The following is a 13,914-nucleotide window of genomic DNA, read 5'->3' as shown; positions in this document are numbered from 1 at the left end:
CTGAACAGTTAGTTCAAATGACTACCTGGACTATTTGCAATGACCCCATTATTTTATTATTTATTCATATTTTTTTGCACTTACTCTATTGCACATGCTCGATGTACACTCACAGGACTCTAATCACACACTCACACATACTACACTGACAATCCAACACACACACAAAACACATACACTCATGTATATTGACGCCACACACACACATTCACATTCCTTCACATACGCTGCTGCTACTCTCTGTTTATTATCTATGCATAGTAACTTTAACCCTACCTACATGTACATATGACCTAAATTACCTCGACTAACCCGTACCCCTGCACATTGTAACCCTCATATATAGCCTCGTTATTTCTATTTTATTGTGTTACTATTTTTCCTTTAATTTATTTAACACATTTTCCTATTTACTTTTTTGAAACTCTGCATTGTTGGTAAAGGGCTTCTAAGTAAGCATTTCACGTTAAGGTCTACATCTGTTGTATTCAGCGCATTTGACAAATACATTTGATTTGACACCTTAAATCCATGCCCACAAAGAATTCCGGATGTTCTGAAGGCAAAGGGGGGTCCGACCCGGTACTAGATGGATGTACCTAATAAACTGTCCACTGAGTGTAATATCTTTTGAATGAGATATCGACATTGCAATGGTTTGAAATGTGGGCTTTTATTTTTAAGGTTTTAATTATTACTATACGAAAGTGATGTCATTATTTGTGCTCCTAATAGTAGGTGTGCGCGAATGATTTATGTATAATTGGTGCGCACCCAAACAAGCCAGTCCAACATGGCGTCGCTGTCTTCACCTCTCCGCCTTTGCCGGGGGATCCTGAGGGAGATACGAGCGATTAAAGGACCGGAATACAAACAGTCTTTGGCATACAATTATGTTTTAGATCAATTCCGTAAAAACCAGGTAAGTCATTTTGATGAGTAAATGAGGTTATTAACTAGCTACAACGTTAATGAAACCACGACATCTATCCACCATGGTAACGTAAGCTAATGTAGCTTGATTGCCGTGGTTAAAAATGTGTTAGCGACCCCAGCCACAATTTAACCCGTTCCAGGATGGCTATCTTCAAGAATGGGCCGCATTGGTGGCTTTGTTATGGGACTAATTTTCTAAATTACAGTGATAAGCTAACGTTATCCAATGGTTAGTATCATTGACCCTAACGTTACTAGTAGCTGGCTAACCAAGCCAAGGTGACCGTCACGAGCCTGCGTCTAACGTTAACATTAGTACTACTTTTCCTCCAATGCACAATTATTAGGCCTAGAAATTGCAGGACTATCGGCATGATGATGATGATGATAATAATAAATAACCATTGTCAATGTTCATTTGCTGCAGCAGTGCAGAATTATACAGTGATTCTCAACAGCAGACGCCTCAGAGAGCTTTGGGGGTCCCTGAAAAGGCAGGATAACAACTAGGTAACACATTGAAAATAACAGCAGGCCAAAATATTTCACATTTAATTTAGTGATGCACCGAGATGACATTTTTGGCCGATATCCAATATTTTCCTTGCCAAAAGAAAACGATACTGATAACCGATAATTACACTTTTTGCTGCCTTTTAAGCATTCCAGTACAGTTAAATAGTTAACACATGGACGCAGCGGTCAAAGGCACTGCATCTCAGTGCAAGAGGCGTCACTACAGTCCCTGGTTTGAATCCAGGCTGTATCACATCCGGCCGTGATTGGGAGTCCCATAGGGACTTATTGTGGCTAGCTTCACAACACATATCCCGGTCCGGTCGAGCCTCACTTGGTAGATGAAGCTAGCTGGCTGCTTATAACGTTAGCTTTGGGCAACAGGGTTAAGTAGCTGGCTAGCTATTTATTTTCATGAACTCAAGTTCAATTTCAATAGGTGAACAAGTGGCAAACTAGCTAATACTTACTAACAAGGATTCCTAAATCATTGCCAAGAATAATGAAAATGACTGCAGTTTCTACAGGTCATTATTTTCAGGCTGGTTGTATTGGTGCAAGCTAGGTACCAAGCTAAAGCTAGCATTTTTAGCTAATATCGTCTGATTCCGTTATGTTCACCGAGATATCGTGCATCCCTAATTGAATATCTGTTTGACAGGCATTGACATATTGTGAGTGTAAATGATTATGGTCTGATGTTGGGGGGGTTGCTGGATTTTGTTGCGAATGTGGGCCTGGTAATAAAAAAAAGGTTGATATAGCTATATCAATCTAATCATAGCATTCCTTTCTTCTTGGCAAATGTGTTAACCAATCATTCAAACTTAACAAATGTAGGCTTCATTCAAACATTGGCCAAGAATACTTGGCTAAATTATAGGCCATAGCCCAACAATGAGATGGGACACGATCCTCTCTTCATGCAGTAGGCTATATATTCATCCTGACCCCACCGACTACATCCTCTTTAGTTAGTAGATGTGATGTAGTATACAACGTAATCAAGTTAGCCATTTTTTCCCCCCTCCAAAATTGTATTTGTCTCATGCTTTGTGAACGGGTCCTTTTCCAACAATCCAGAGTGAAAGTGAAATAGTGACAGGAGGAATAAATACACAGTAAATGACAAATAAAAATGACATGGCTATATACAGGGAGTAGTACCAGTGAGTGATGTGCAGGAGTATGAGGTAATTGAGGTAGCTGTACATATAGGTAGGGGTAAAGTGACTAAGCAAAAGGGTGGGTAATAGACAGTAGCATCAGCTATGTGGTGAGTATGAAAGTCTGTGTGTGGCGTCTGTGTGTGTTGGGATGTCAGTGTTAGTGGTGGGTAGAGTCCAGTGTGTGCATAGTCAGTGCAAGAGGGTTGGTGAAAAAAAGGGTCAATGCAGGTAGTCCGGGTAGCCATTTGATTAGTTGTTTAGCAGTCTTATGGCTTGGCGGTAGAAGCTGTTCAGGATCCTGTTGATTCTAGACTCTTATCATATAGTCGTATGTTTTGAATACTTAAATATACAGTGTCCAACATCTGCTCCCCGGGCGCCAATGACATCGATTAAGGCAGCCTCCCGCACCTCTCTGATTCAGTGGTTGGGTTAAATGCGGGAGACACATTTCGGTTGAATGCGTTCATTTGTGCAACTGACTAGGTATCCCCTTTCCTTTAGAAAGTCTACACCTTGAACTTTTTTCACATTTTACTGCCTTAAAATTCAACCCTGAAAGAATGTTAGTACATTTTTCTAATCAAGAAAAAAATACAAGTTGGACAAGTCTCCAACCCCTGAGTTAATACTTGGTGGAATCACCTTGGGCAGCAGTGAATCATTTGGAATAAGATTCTACCAACTTTTCCCAACTCTTCAGGTTACATACTCAGTTGCTAGTTTTATTAGGTACACCACCCCGTTCACAAAAATGGTTAGCTCCTAGAGACAGTGAGGCACGTGGCCATGGGTTGCTATATAAAGCAGGCAGACGGGCACCGAGGTATTCAGTTTAATGTTTGATTGAACGTTAGAATGGGCAAAACGAGTGAACTATGCGACTTTGAGCGTGGTATAATCGTCGGTGCCAGGCGCACCGGTTCCAGTATCTCAGAAACGACCACCTCCTAGGCTTTTCACGCATGAGTGGCTAGATGGCCGAATGGTAAAGAACATCAGATTTGCCACCAATGCTCCTTTTATAGGACACATCACTGCACTATATACTCCTCTGTAAACTGGTCATCTCTGTATACCTGTCGCAAGACCCACTGGTTGATGCTTATTTATAAAACCCTCTTAGGCCTCACTCCCCCCTATCTGAGATATCTACTGCAGCCCTCATCCTCCACATACAACACCCGTTCTGCCAGTCACATTCTGTTAAAGGTCCCCAAAGCACACTCATCCCTGGGTCGCTCCTCTTTTCAGTTCGCTGCAGCTAGCGACTGGAACGAGCTGCAACAAACACTCAAACTTGACAGTTTTATCTCCATCTCTTTATTCAAAGACTCAATCATGGACACTCTTACTGACAGTTGTGGCTGCTTTGTATGATATATTGTTCTCTACCTTCTTGACCTTTGTGCTGTTGCCCAATAATGTTTGTACCATGTTTTTGTGCTGCTACCGTGTTGTTGTGTTTCTACCATGCTGTGTAGTCATGTTTTGCTGTTATGTTGTCTTAGGTCTCTCTATGTAGTGTTGTCTCTCTTGTTGTGATGTGTGGTTTGTCCTATATTTATATTGTATTTATTTTTTTAATCCCAGGCCTCCGTCCCCGCAGGAGGCCTTTTGGTAGGCCGTCATTGTAAATACAAATTTGTTCTTAACTGACTTGCCTAGTAAAATAAATAAATGACAGTGTCTAGGGTTTACCGAGAATGGAGCAACAAACAAAAAACATCCAGTCAGCGGCAGTCCTGTGGGCAAAAAATAGCATGTTGAAGGAGAATGGTAGGAATTGTGCAAGCTAACATGCAGGCCACAAACAGGGAAATAACGGCGCACAACAGCATTTAGGAACGCACAACAGCATCATGTTATGGGTATGCTTGTCACCGGCAGGGACTGGGAAGTTTGCTAGGATCAAAATAAATATGAAAGGAGCACAGCCCAGATAAAAAGCTACAGAAAAACCCACCTTAGTCTTCTGAAAACCTAACCCTGGGATAGGGTTTTATTTTTCAGTGGGACAAATATTTTAATGCAAAAGACACACCAGAATGGCTTTCAAAAGTGGTTGATTGGACCAGTCTGTCTTTTTATTTACATTTAAAAAAGTGTATGTATGTATGTGTGTGTGTGTGTGTGTGTATATTTTGGAAGATATTAAATATTGCTGTCCAATGATTCACAAACAAATGTACTGAGCATGAGAAGATTTGATTTGAAAAACTATGGATATACAGTATTTTGCCTTAAAACCTCTTAAGGATCCACCCCTAAAATTACATTCCCAAATCTAACTGCCTGTAGCTCAGTCCCTGAAGCAAGGATATGCATATTCTTGGTACCATTTTAAAGGAAACACTTTGAAGTTTGTGGAAATGTAGGAGACTATAACACCAATAGATCTGGTAGAAAATAATACAAAGAAAAAACCAACTGTTCTTTTGTATTTTTTTTGTACCATCTTTGAAATGCAAGAGATAGAACATAATGTACTGTTCTAGCCCAGGTGCAATTTTGATTGTTGCCACTAGATGGCAGAGTGTGCAAAGTTTAGACTGATCCAATGAACCATTGCATTTCTGTTCAAACTTTTGTATCAAGACTGCCCAAATGTGCCTAGTTTTGTTAACTTTTTGATGTTCAAAATTGTTCACTCAAACAATAGCATGGTATTCTTTCACTGTAATAGCTACTGTAAATTGGACCGTGCAGTTAGATTAACAAGAATTTAAGCTTTCTGCCAATATCATATGTCTATGTCCTGGGAAATGTTCTTGTTACTTACAACCTCATGCTAATCGCATTAGCCTACGTTAGCGCAACCGTCCCATGGAAGGGACACCGATCCCAAATAAGTTTTTAAGAGCTGTGCAAAGTTGGTAGAATCATAATGAAAGTTATTCACAGCTGTAATGGTTGCCAAAGATGCTTCCACCAAGTATTAACTCTGGGGTGTGAAGACACACAATCAAGACATCTTGTATTTGTTTATTAATTTGGAAAAATGTTATAACTTTCTTTCACTTTGAAACTGTGCAGTACTGTAGGTTGTGCAGATCTGTAGGGGGAAAAATCTAATTTAATCCCTTTTTTTTTTTTTTAGATTTTATTTGAAGGCAGCAAAATGTGAAGACAAGTGGGTGTTTGCTTTCACTAGGCACTTTATATTTATTTAGTAAATGTATCATATCTATTTGCAAGTAATTGCTGCATAAATTCACATTCAAGATGGCAACGTTAGTCCTCTGTTAGTGTCATTGTTATGCATGCCTTATAAGGGCTTTTTATCTTAATTCTGCCCACTTTTTATTTTTTAGATCACTGGTGAGAGATATTGTCGTGCTCAGGAGGAGGCCCTCCATACTTCGCACAGCTACCTCTGTCTGCTCACCTCCACCCGGCAACACATGGCTCTCTACGACATCTACCATGGGAAAGGGCAGCGTGACACAGAGGAGATGGCAGGAATTGTGGGGCTCAGGCTGCCCACCCAGCCTGGAGGGAAGGGCTGGGAGAAGTGAAAGAAGGGAAGGGAGAAGACTCTCATACGACACCAGAGGGTTGTAATCATCACGCTGGACCTAATGCTATTTTGCTCTTTTACAAAACAGGAAGAGATGAAGGCTGCGACGAACAAGGACTGTGACTTGTGATTATACAAGGGAGGATCAAAGCTATTAGAAATGAGATTCCCAGCTCTCCCTACCACTCACTTTATGTCTGTCTTGAGACAATGTCTGTAATTAAAATATTTGTAAATAATGGGACAAATTGCCAATTAAAGTATTAATCACTTATCAGGGCACCATGACATCTCACTTTTCTTGCAATCCATATGCTGCTAGTGGCTGTTAATAATCTACTAATAAAACAACCAATTCATAAAACAACCAATTCAATCTAACATACAGAATTAAGTAATGATATCCCTTTTGACCTCAATTCAGTAAGGTTTACTTGGAGCAATGTATGATGTTCAGGTAAAGCACTCATACTCGGCAGATAAAACTGAGAACTAATTTAGTCATGTTAATATTTTTAAGGATATCAGGCAATTAAAATTCCTGTTTAATTAAAAGATGAAGCATTACAAAGAGGGTATGTTGTGTCAGATGGATGTGAACTCTTCACTACCTTTTGGCCAGTGGTTTAAACAGTGTGAAGACCAGCCAACAGTGAAATAAAGGAAAGGTCTTAGATAATGCTAGGGCATGCAACATACATAAGAGAAATATAACAATATACTTTATTTTGTCTCTTATGTAGGCGTTTTATAAGAAGATTATTGCCAGCATAATGGAAAACAGCAGGAGTTGTATTGCTTTGTACTGGCATATTAATATGTTTCATTATTGTGTCTATGGCAACTGGCATTTCTACCAACTCCTCCACTACATTTTTATCTGCAGTCTTTTGCCAGATTCTGGGAATAGTTTTTTTTTTCGTTCTTTGTCCTTTGCTATGTTTTCATCCTGGACTATCGTTCAAAAAGAAAGCCTCTTCATTAACAGAGCACCTATTGGAATATTAATTATCTTCTATTCATCCCCCTTTCATAGTTAAATCTGTGTTGCTGTGTAACACTCCCCATTCCATTTGTTACTCGGTGACTAACATTGTCTTCTGTGTGGGTTTAAATAGATTGACCCTAGAGCTACGCAGAACGCTGTGACACATAGGGACAAGAAATATGCTTGCACATGCGCGGCAGCACCCACCGTCCACACGCATGCAGTGAAAATGTAATGCAGAGTGGCACACCAACAGATAGCGTCAAATTATATTGTTATAAAGTCGCAAAATAACACGTGTCTCTACACCCCACTCCTCCATGCATACCAAGACATTAAATTATTTTGACACACAGCTGGAGAGAGAGAGCAGTGACACGCTTGTGCAACATTATGTTATGTCTGTTTTGAGGTGGTATGTGAAAGCGAATGAAATGTTCTCATTTCAATCACCATTCTGTATTACTGCATACAGTAGGCTACACCGCTGCATTAAGTATTCAGTGTATGTTTAATGCGAGTATAACCTTACGCAGTGGAGATGTAAATACAAATTAAATAAACTAGATCATGTTACCGCCTGCAATAATGTGCATTAGAATCGGTGGGAATAATTTAAGTAAATTAAAAGTAGGCTAGATATTAAGTGGAAAAACCAAGAGAGGCGGGGAAGGGAGGGCGGAGACAGTTGTTTATATTCGTGTGGCTCAGTGGCTGTAAATCGTCAACTCGTCTAGTGAGCTAGGAGCAAGATTCACTATTTCAACCTAGTTGCACTACTAGGTAACAACATTAGATAAATACGTGAATAGATATAGGTTCTGATTTGATTTGTCCAATAAGGCCGAGGATCAAGGGAAGGAGTGCACAACATATTTTAAGTGAATCTCCTTATGTGATTTTAAAAGGAGAACAAAAATAAGAAGGTAGGTTAGATTGTGAAATAAGAACAAGTTATTTCACAAAGGAAGCAAAAGCTACAGAAACACAGGCGGCAACATAACATAGCATAAAGGGACAACGCGCGCAGCAGAGTGGTGACCTGGCCAGAGCGCGATGTTTGGAATGATAAAGAATACCATTTTCGGGAACACCGAAGAAACGGACTACAAATTGCTCAGCAGCGAGACCAAGGTAGGATACACCTTGACCTGTCAGTTTCAACTTTAGTGTGTGTGTCTGTCAGTCAAGCATTGCTTCACATGATCGCGCGCTCCACTGTACACCTCCGTCTTGTTTGGTGCATAAAACAACTGCCTGGTCATTACAGACAGATCTCTTCAGTATCTCGCAAATATTGTTTTATTATAAGACATTTTTAATTTGTTACTTTGGTTGCAGTGAAACTAGCCTATTGGCCCCAGTCTACCATGATTTCAAGAAAAATCTTTTTTGATTGTCAGTAGGCCTATGAATTATGCCTTTTAACGATTCTGTAATGCCAATACCTTTAAAGTGTTTGACCTTTTGAAACCATTGTTAATTACACCTTACCTCCTGGCACCTGTGAGCTAGCAGTAGAGGGTGGGGGCAGATCTCTGTGTGTGTGTGTTCCCTATGACCTCAGTAGTGGCACCACTGTGTATACTGCTACATTGACCATACCTCATTAAGAGTTTGACATAATATAAGAATTTGTTCTTAACTGACTTGCCTAGTTAAATAAAAATAAAACTGAGGTCATTGAAAGCAAGGTTGTATTCTCTGAGAGACTGACAGATAGTGACAGATAATATGAGGTTGGTTAGTTGGGAGGGAAAGGGTTTGGTGAAACTAGTAATGTGTGAGCTTCCATAGTATTTACTTGTGCACCCTGACAGAGTTCTTCATTAAATACTACATTTGAGACGAGACAAAGCCAGACAGATGGAAGCAAAGACGACTGCTAGATCAATTGACTGAGAGAGCGTGGAATCAAGTGACACTGACAGACACATCTACAGACATTGGCCTGACAAAGAGACTGATCATGAATCTGGAACTTCTTCAATCTATAACATGGAACCAGATGACCAAAACGGCTGTATGAGGAATAGGAAAAAGAGAGTATTTGTATCAATAGGCACGAGTGGCCATTAAATAGGCGATAGACAGGCTATTGGCAGTTTTGAAATCAGTCAGTGCTAAATCTGTGAACTTCACTAGAGCCTAAATGATCACACTGAAATCTCACACGGGACGATCAGAGGAATTTGAGTCTGACATCATACACTCTTAATTAAAACTGACATTGAATACAGATGAACTGTCTGCACATGCTCAGACACACACACACACAGCTTGGTGGGCCCTGTCATATTTCAGGGCTTACAAATGGAAGGAGATGGCTTTAAAGTTAGAATCCTTAGTAGTTACATACATTTTTGGACTTATAAATGAATGATATGTACCCATTGATTATTGAAGAATATAACATAAAGGCCTCATGAGCTTAGTTCAACTGTCGTACCCCATCACACCAATGTTTGTAAACAACATAAATGTAAACAAACACTGTATAGCCTCAAAACATGGTTAAAGCTATAATTATGTCATCATGGATGGTCAGCCCTTGCGTCCTTTCTCTGTCAATGAATTTGAGAGTGGTTACATTTCTCCCTTAGCTTTTTACCAAAACAGAGGCAGGTACTATTCTGTTTATTTTCATGTTCTTTTCTTCTTCACGGTATTGATATTATGCAATGTTTTAATTCGTCTGAAATGATCTTACTTGGCACCATGCATTGTTTAGTAATGACAAGACATTTGATTAGATGGACAAGTTGACAGCACAATATGCTTATTATATAATGACAGCACATTGTCTATTTCTTAATACTCAAGACAGGCTCATACTCCAAGCCAACTGAATGGTTATAGAGGCCATCGTTGTCATGTAAGACTGAAATGTTAACTTCTCTGTGTGAGAGGTTTACAAACTTCACATGACATTGTGTGGTGACATTCAAACCAAATAAAACCATTTGTTTAAAAGTTAGAAAAAGAAAGAGAGCGGGTTGAATATGAAATGAATTTCTAATATTAGCACATCTACAATAATTATGGCCCACGTCTACCCAGCTGAGACACAGAGTAATTATATATGAAGGTTGCAGGATTCCAGCTAGGCACACACGCTAATTGCACCTTTAGACTGAACTCAGGAACAAAGTGTTCAATTATTGCTGTTGGAACATGTCACCTACATGTATTGTTAACGTTGGTCACAGTGACATATACCGTGGGCTCCAAAGGATTGGGGCAGTGAATTTTGTTGTTATTTTGGCTCTGTACTACAGCACTTTTGGATATTTTTTATTGTACATTATTTACCATTAATTTCTATTGGGCACTAAATAATCTAAAACACAACCAAAACAAACAGCAAATGCATCCAACAATGGATGAAAATACCCTCAAGCGGACAATCTGCACTTTAACCTCATAGTCAGTGTATCATTTGAAATCCAAAGTGCTGGAGTACAGAGCCAAAATAACAAAAAATGTGGAACAACACAATGGGAATGGGCCAGTTGACACCAGTGACACATCATAGCATAATTGCAGTGAAGTAAGAAAACATGTTAAAGATATGGCATTACTGTCATCCCATCCATCGACTGTAGTTATTTCCTATGAGCTTACATTTACATTTATTCCACAGTCTCAAGGATGGGTTGCAGCCACAACGCCTTCATCAATATGAACACCAAACACCAGTCAGAAGCACTATGAACGAGACTATGAACGAGACTATGAACGAGACTATGAACGAGTTCTCGACATCCCAATTAGACCAGCTGGAGTCAATTATTAGTGTCTAGACAATTCTGCTAAAATAAACCTTCTAGCTATTCAGCAACACAGTTCAATCCCTGTATCAATCAATACAATGAATCCCATATCAATATTGTTGCTAGGGCCAAGACGATACCAGTATCGCGATACTCGTTAGTGTCGTGGCAAGGAAACAAAACACAAAACAGATTTAACTTCTTTAGGAAAACAACCCTAATGTTGGAAACAAACATCATTATGTTGTCATCCAGTCCTACTTGTAAATAGTGTTTTCAGTGCATAATGTAGTATTTACATTGCATTATATGTCTAGTCATGTAGCAGGCATTCGTATTCAGTGGGAGTGATTTAAAGCAAGGGATAACTTAGTGGAATGGATCTGAATAAAACATTTGGCGCTTTCAAAAATGTGGCCTTCATTGAGGTCCCTTTCAGTGGAACAGATTTACTCAAGACTGGTTATGGAATGAGTGATTATTGTGAAACGTAACGTTCCTCTGTCATTTAATGGTTGATATTTCTCAGCATAAGCCTTCCTCTTAGGACAAGTACATCATAACATGTATAAGAACAGGCAGCAAGTCAGTGAGTGTGTGTACACACCGCATTAACCCCACTCTGCCGTGTGTGTGTGTGTGCAGCGCCTATGGTTTGGTCTTATGTAAGAAAAGGCATCTCTGTCCCATTATTCTCTTTAGGCTTCATTAACCACTGCGGGGCCCTGAGAGCAGAGCAGGAAAGAACTGGATTCAAATCAGCGTAATATTTTGGATCTCGATCCTTTTCTGGGGGCATTTGGCTGTCCTCTGTTTGTTTCCACTCCAAGTGTTTCACCGGCATCAGTGAGCACAGATTCGGCCCATTGCATATCGCCAATCACAGCACCCCCAGCCCCACCCCCCTCTAACCCCCAAGTACTGTGTGGCTTCCTTCCCTCTGAACAGTTTGTCAACATGTGTGTCATTGGTGAATCACGTTTGGCCTCCCGCTCTCTTCCCCAGGAGGGGGTCAGCTACGAGGTGCGGAGGTATGATGGTGCAAAGTATGCCTCAGTGAGCTCAGAGGGGCGGACCTTTGACCAGGTGACGGGGGAGCTAGTGAGGAAGCTGCTCGTGTACATTGGGGGAAGCAACGACCAAGGTGAGCCAATCAGAGAGCAGGGCCTGTCCTGTCAGTCAGTGGACTTCATATGTGGACACATCTTTAATGAGCCCTAAGCTCAGAAAGATCTAGGGGCTCAACTCAATTCATATTGTTGAAGTTCAGCGCTATAGCGCAATTGAAATTTGAAGGGAATTTCCGATTGAGCCGACATATGCAGCGTTTACCATGAATGTGGAAACATTGCCTTTAAATTTCTAACTAACCGCTGTAGCGCAGGTCTTAAGCGCTACGGATTGAATTGAGCCACCGATGTAATGTGCATATTTGAAAGTATTGCATTGATGTAAGCAAGTAATATGGTGAAAACTCTTTCTAGTCTACCAGAGGGTTCGATAGTGTTATTACCATGTTACTGGCACCTATTCAGAACTTTCAGATCTTCAAGGGTGACTGAAGAAGTGTCTACTCTGTTTGATGCTAGAGGTCAGTTTGAAACTGGGTCTAAGAGGATGCAATGAACTCGATGCACACATAATAAGACTGTTGCAATAAGTTGTCTGCTATCCCCTCTATCTGTCCTCTGTATCTTTGTTTTCCAAGGGGAGGCAATGGGGACGACAGCACCGGTTATCATCACAGTATATCCCAGGGACGATGGTGTGATGTCACGCCGTTTGGTGGTTAGCCTCAGGATTCCCACCAACTACCAAGTCAGTCCCCCTGTGCCCATCGACAGTGCCATCAGAATCGAGGATCGACCCGGCATGACTGTCTACTCACTGTGGGTGTCTCCATGCAGTCTTCACCTCACTTTGTTCTTTAATTCTTTACAATAAAAAATGTATTTAATATTCATAAATTATTTGATCACATATCCTCTTTATCTCTCCTTTCCTATCCACCTACCCTTTCTTTTCACAGGCAGTTTGGAGGCTTCGCAGGGGAGACTGAGTACCGTGCAGAGGCCTCTCGCCTAACCAAAACTCTTGGTGAGACTGCCCCCTTTCAGCGGAAACAGTACTTCTGCTGCACCTACGACCCGCCAATGAAACCCTACGGCCGACGCAACGAGGTGTGGTTCCTACAGGAGGAGCCATAAGGGAAGCATTAAGACCGACTCTTAATAATAACCTATAGTCACTTCCTCTCCATCTTCACTGATCACTTGATCTTCATCCCCAAAAAATAGGATATGTGAAAATAATATGGCAACAGGGGATTTGTTTTCAAATCAGTGCAAATGAAGGAGAGGTGATGCAAAGAAGAGTATTAGACTATTGAAAGGTCATAAAGGGGAGGGATGGGCAGCGGGCTACATAGTTACTGGTCCAAAGTAGTGCAATAGTACGGTACCATTATCAGTAACTGGATATTAAGTGGCCTAGGGTTAGGAGCCACTAACCATAAAGTACTGCTGTGTGTTATAGGTGGTACATCATTAACTCAAGTTCTTATTTTGTACACCCAGGGGTTGACACTCCCCTTAAAACATGCTTCGTAGTGCTTGGAAGAAATCAGGCTGTACACATATCACTATTCAGCAGTCTAATTAAATTATGCTTGACTTCACACACCATAAAAACAAAATGACAGTTAATTTAATTACTTATTGAATACTTACGTTTTAAAAAGCACAATTCCTTTTCCCAAGGGAGGGAATTGGAAATAAACTAGGAATTGAGCCATAGAATAGTGATAGTCAAATGTTTTCTTTAGTATGAATTAGTTGGTGGGGAGGATATGAAGGAGAAATGTATTAGTCATTCCTTAAGTGTTATCATTTGAGATGTCTAATCCTTCTGTGATGATGACATGAAAACTTTAAGACAGCAGTTGTGTGTAGTGAATGTTTTGGTGTGCTTGTATTTGGAGTCTTTGAATTGTAATGTTACTTATTATGATTC

The 13,914-nt window shown here is 40.3% G+C and overlaps 2 protein-coding genes across 2 annotated transcripts; both read left to right on the top strand.

Annotated features, from left to right (window-relative positions):
- Positions 1-628: 628 nt before the first annotated feature.
- On the top strand, positions 629-6,415 carry LOC106601211 (protein FMC1 homolog). The gene is made up of 2 exons (XM_014193232.3): positions 629-922; positions 5,936-6,415. The coding sequence occupies exons 1-2, from the start codon at positions 794-796 to the stop codon at positions 6,137-6,139; spliced, it is 333 nt and encodes a 110-aa protein (XP_014048707.1). The 5' UTR covers positions 629-793; the 3' UTR covers positions 6,140-6,415.
- Positions 6,416-7,877: 1,462 nt separating this feature from the next.
- LOC106601210 (heme-binding protein 1) lies at positions 7,878-13,526 on the top strand. Its single transcript, XM_014193231.3, has 4 exons — positions 7,878-8,263; positions 11,908-12,046; positions 12,611-12,791; positions 12,932-13,526. The coding sequence occupies exons 1-4, from the start codon at positions 8,186-8,188 to the stop codon at positions 13,107-13,109; spliced, it is 576 nt and encodes a 191-aa protein (XP_014048706.1). The 5' UTR covers positions 7,878-8,185; the 3' UTR covers positions 13,110-13,526.
- The last annotated feature ends 388 nt before the right edge of the window (positions 13,527-13,914 follow it).

Source organism: Salmo salar, chromosome 03 (genome assembly GCF_965601325.2).
Source record: "Salmo salar chromosome 03, fSalSal1, whole genome shotgun sequence".
Taxonomy (NCBI): Eukaryota; Metazoa; Chordata; class Actinopteri; order Salmoniformes; family Salmonidae; genus Salmo; species Salmo salar.
This window is presented reverse-complemented; position numbering and strand designations above follow the sequence as displayed.

Excerpts from the sequence above, each read along its gene's own strand:
- LOC106601211 (XM_014193232.3), top strand. The coding sequence starts at position 794 with ATGGCGTCGCTGTCTTCACCTCTCCGCCTTTGCCGGGGGATCCTGAGG. Across the intron at positions 923-5,935 it reads ATCAATTCCGTAAAAACCAG|ATCACTGGTGAGAGATATTG; the intron begins GTAAGTCATTTT and ends TTTATTTTTTAG.
- LOC106601210 (XM_014193231.3), top strand. The coding sequence starts at position 8,186 with ATGTTTGGAATGATAAAGAATACCATTTTCGGGAACACCGAAGAAACG. Across the intron at positions 8,264-11,907 it reads TGCTCAGCAGCGAGACCAAG|GAGGGGGTCAGCTACGAGGT; the intron begins GTAGGATACACC and ends TCTCTTCCCCAG. Across the intron at positions 12,792-12,931 it reads GGCATGACTGTCTACTCACT|GCAGTTTGGAGGCTTCGCAG; the intron begins GTGGGTGTCTCC and ends TTCTTTTCACAG.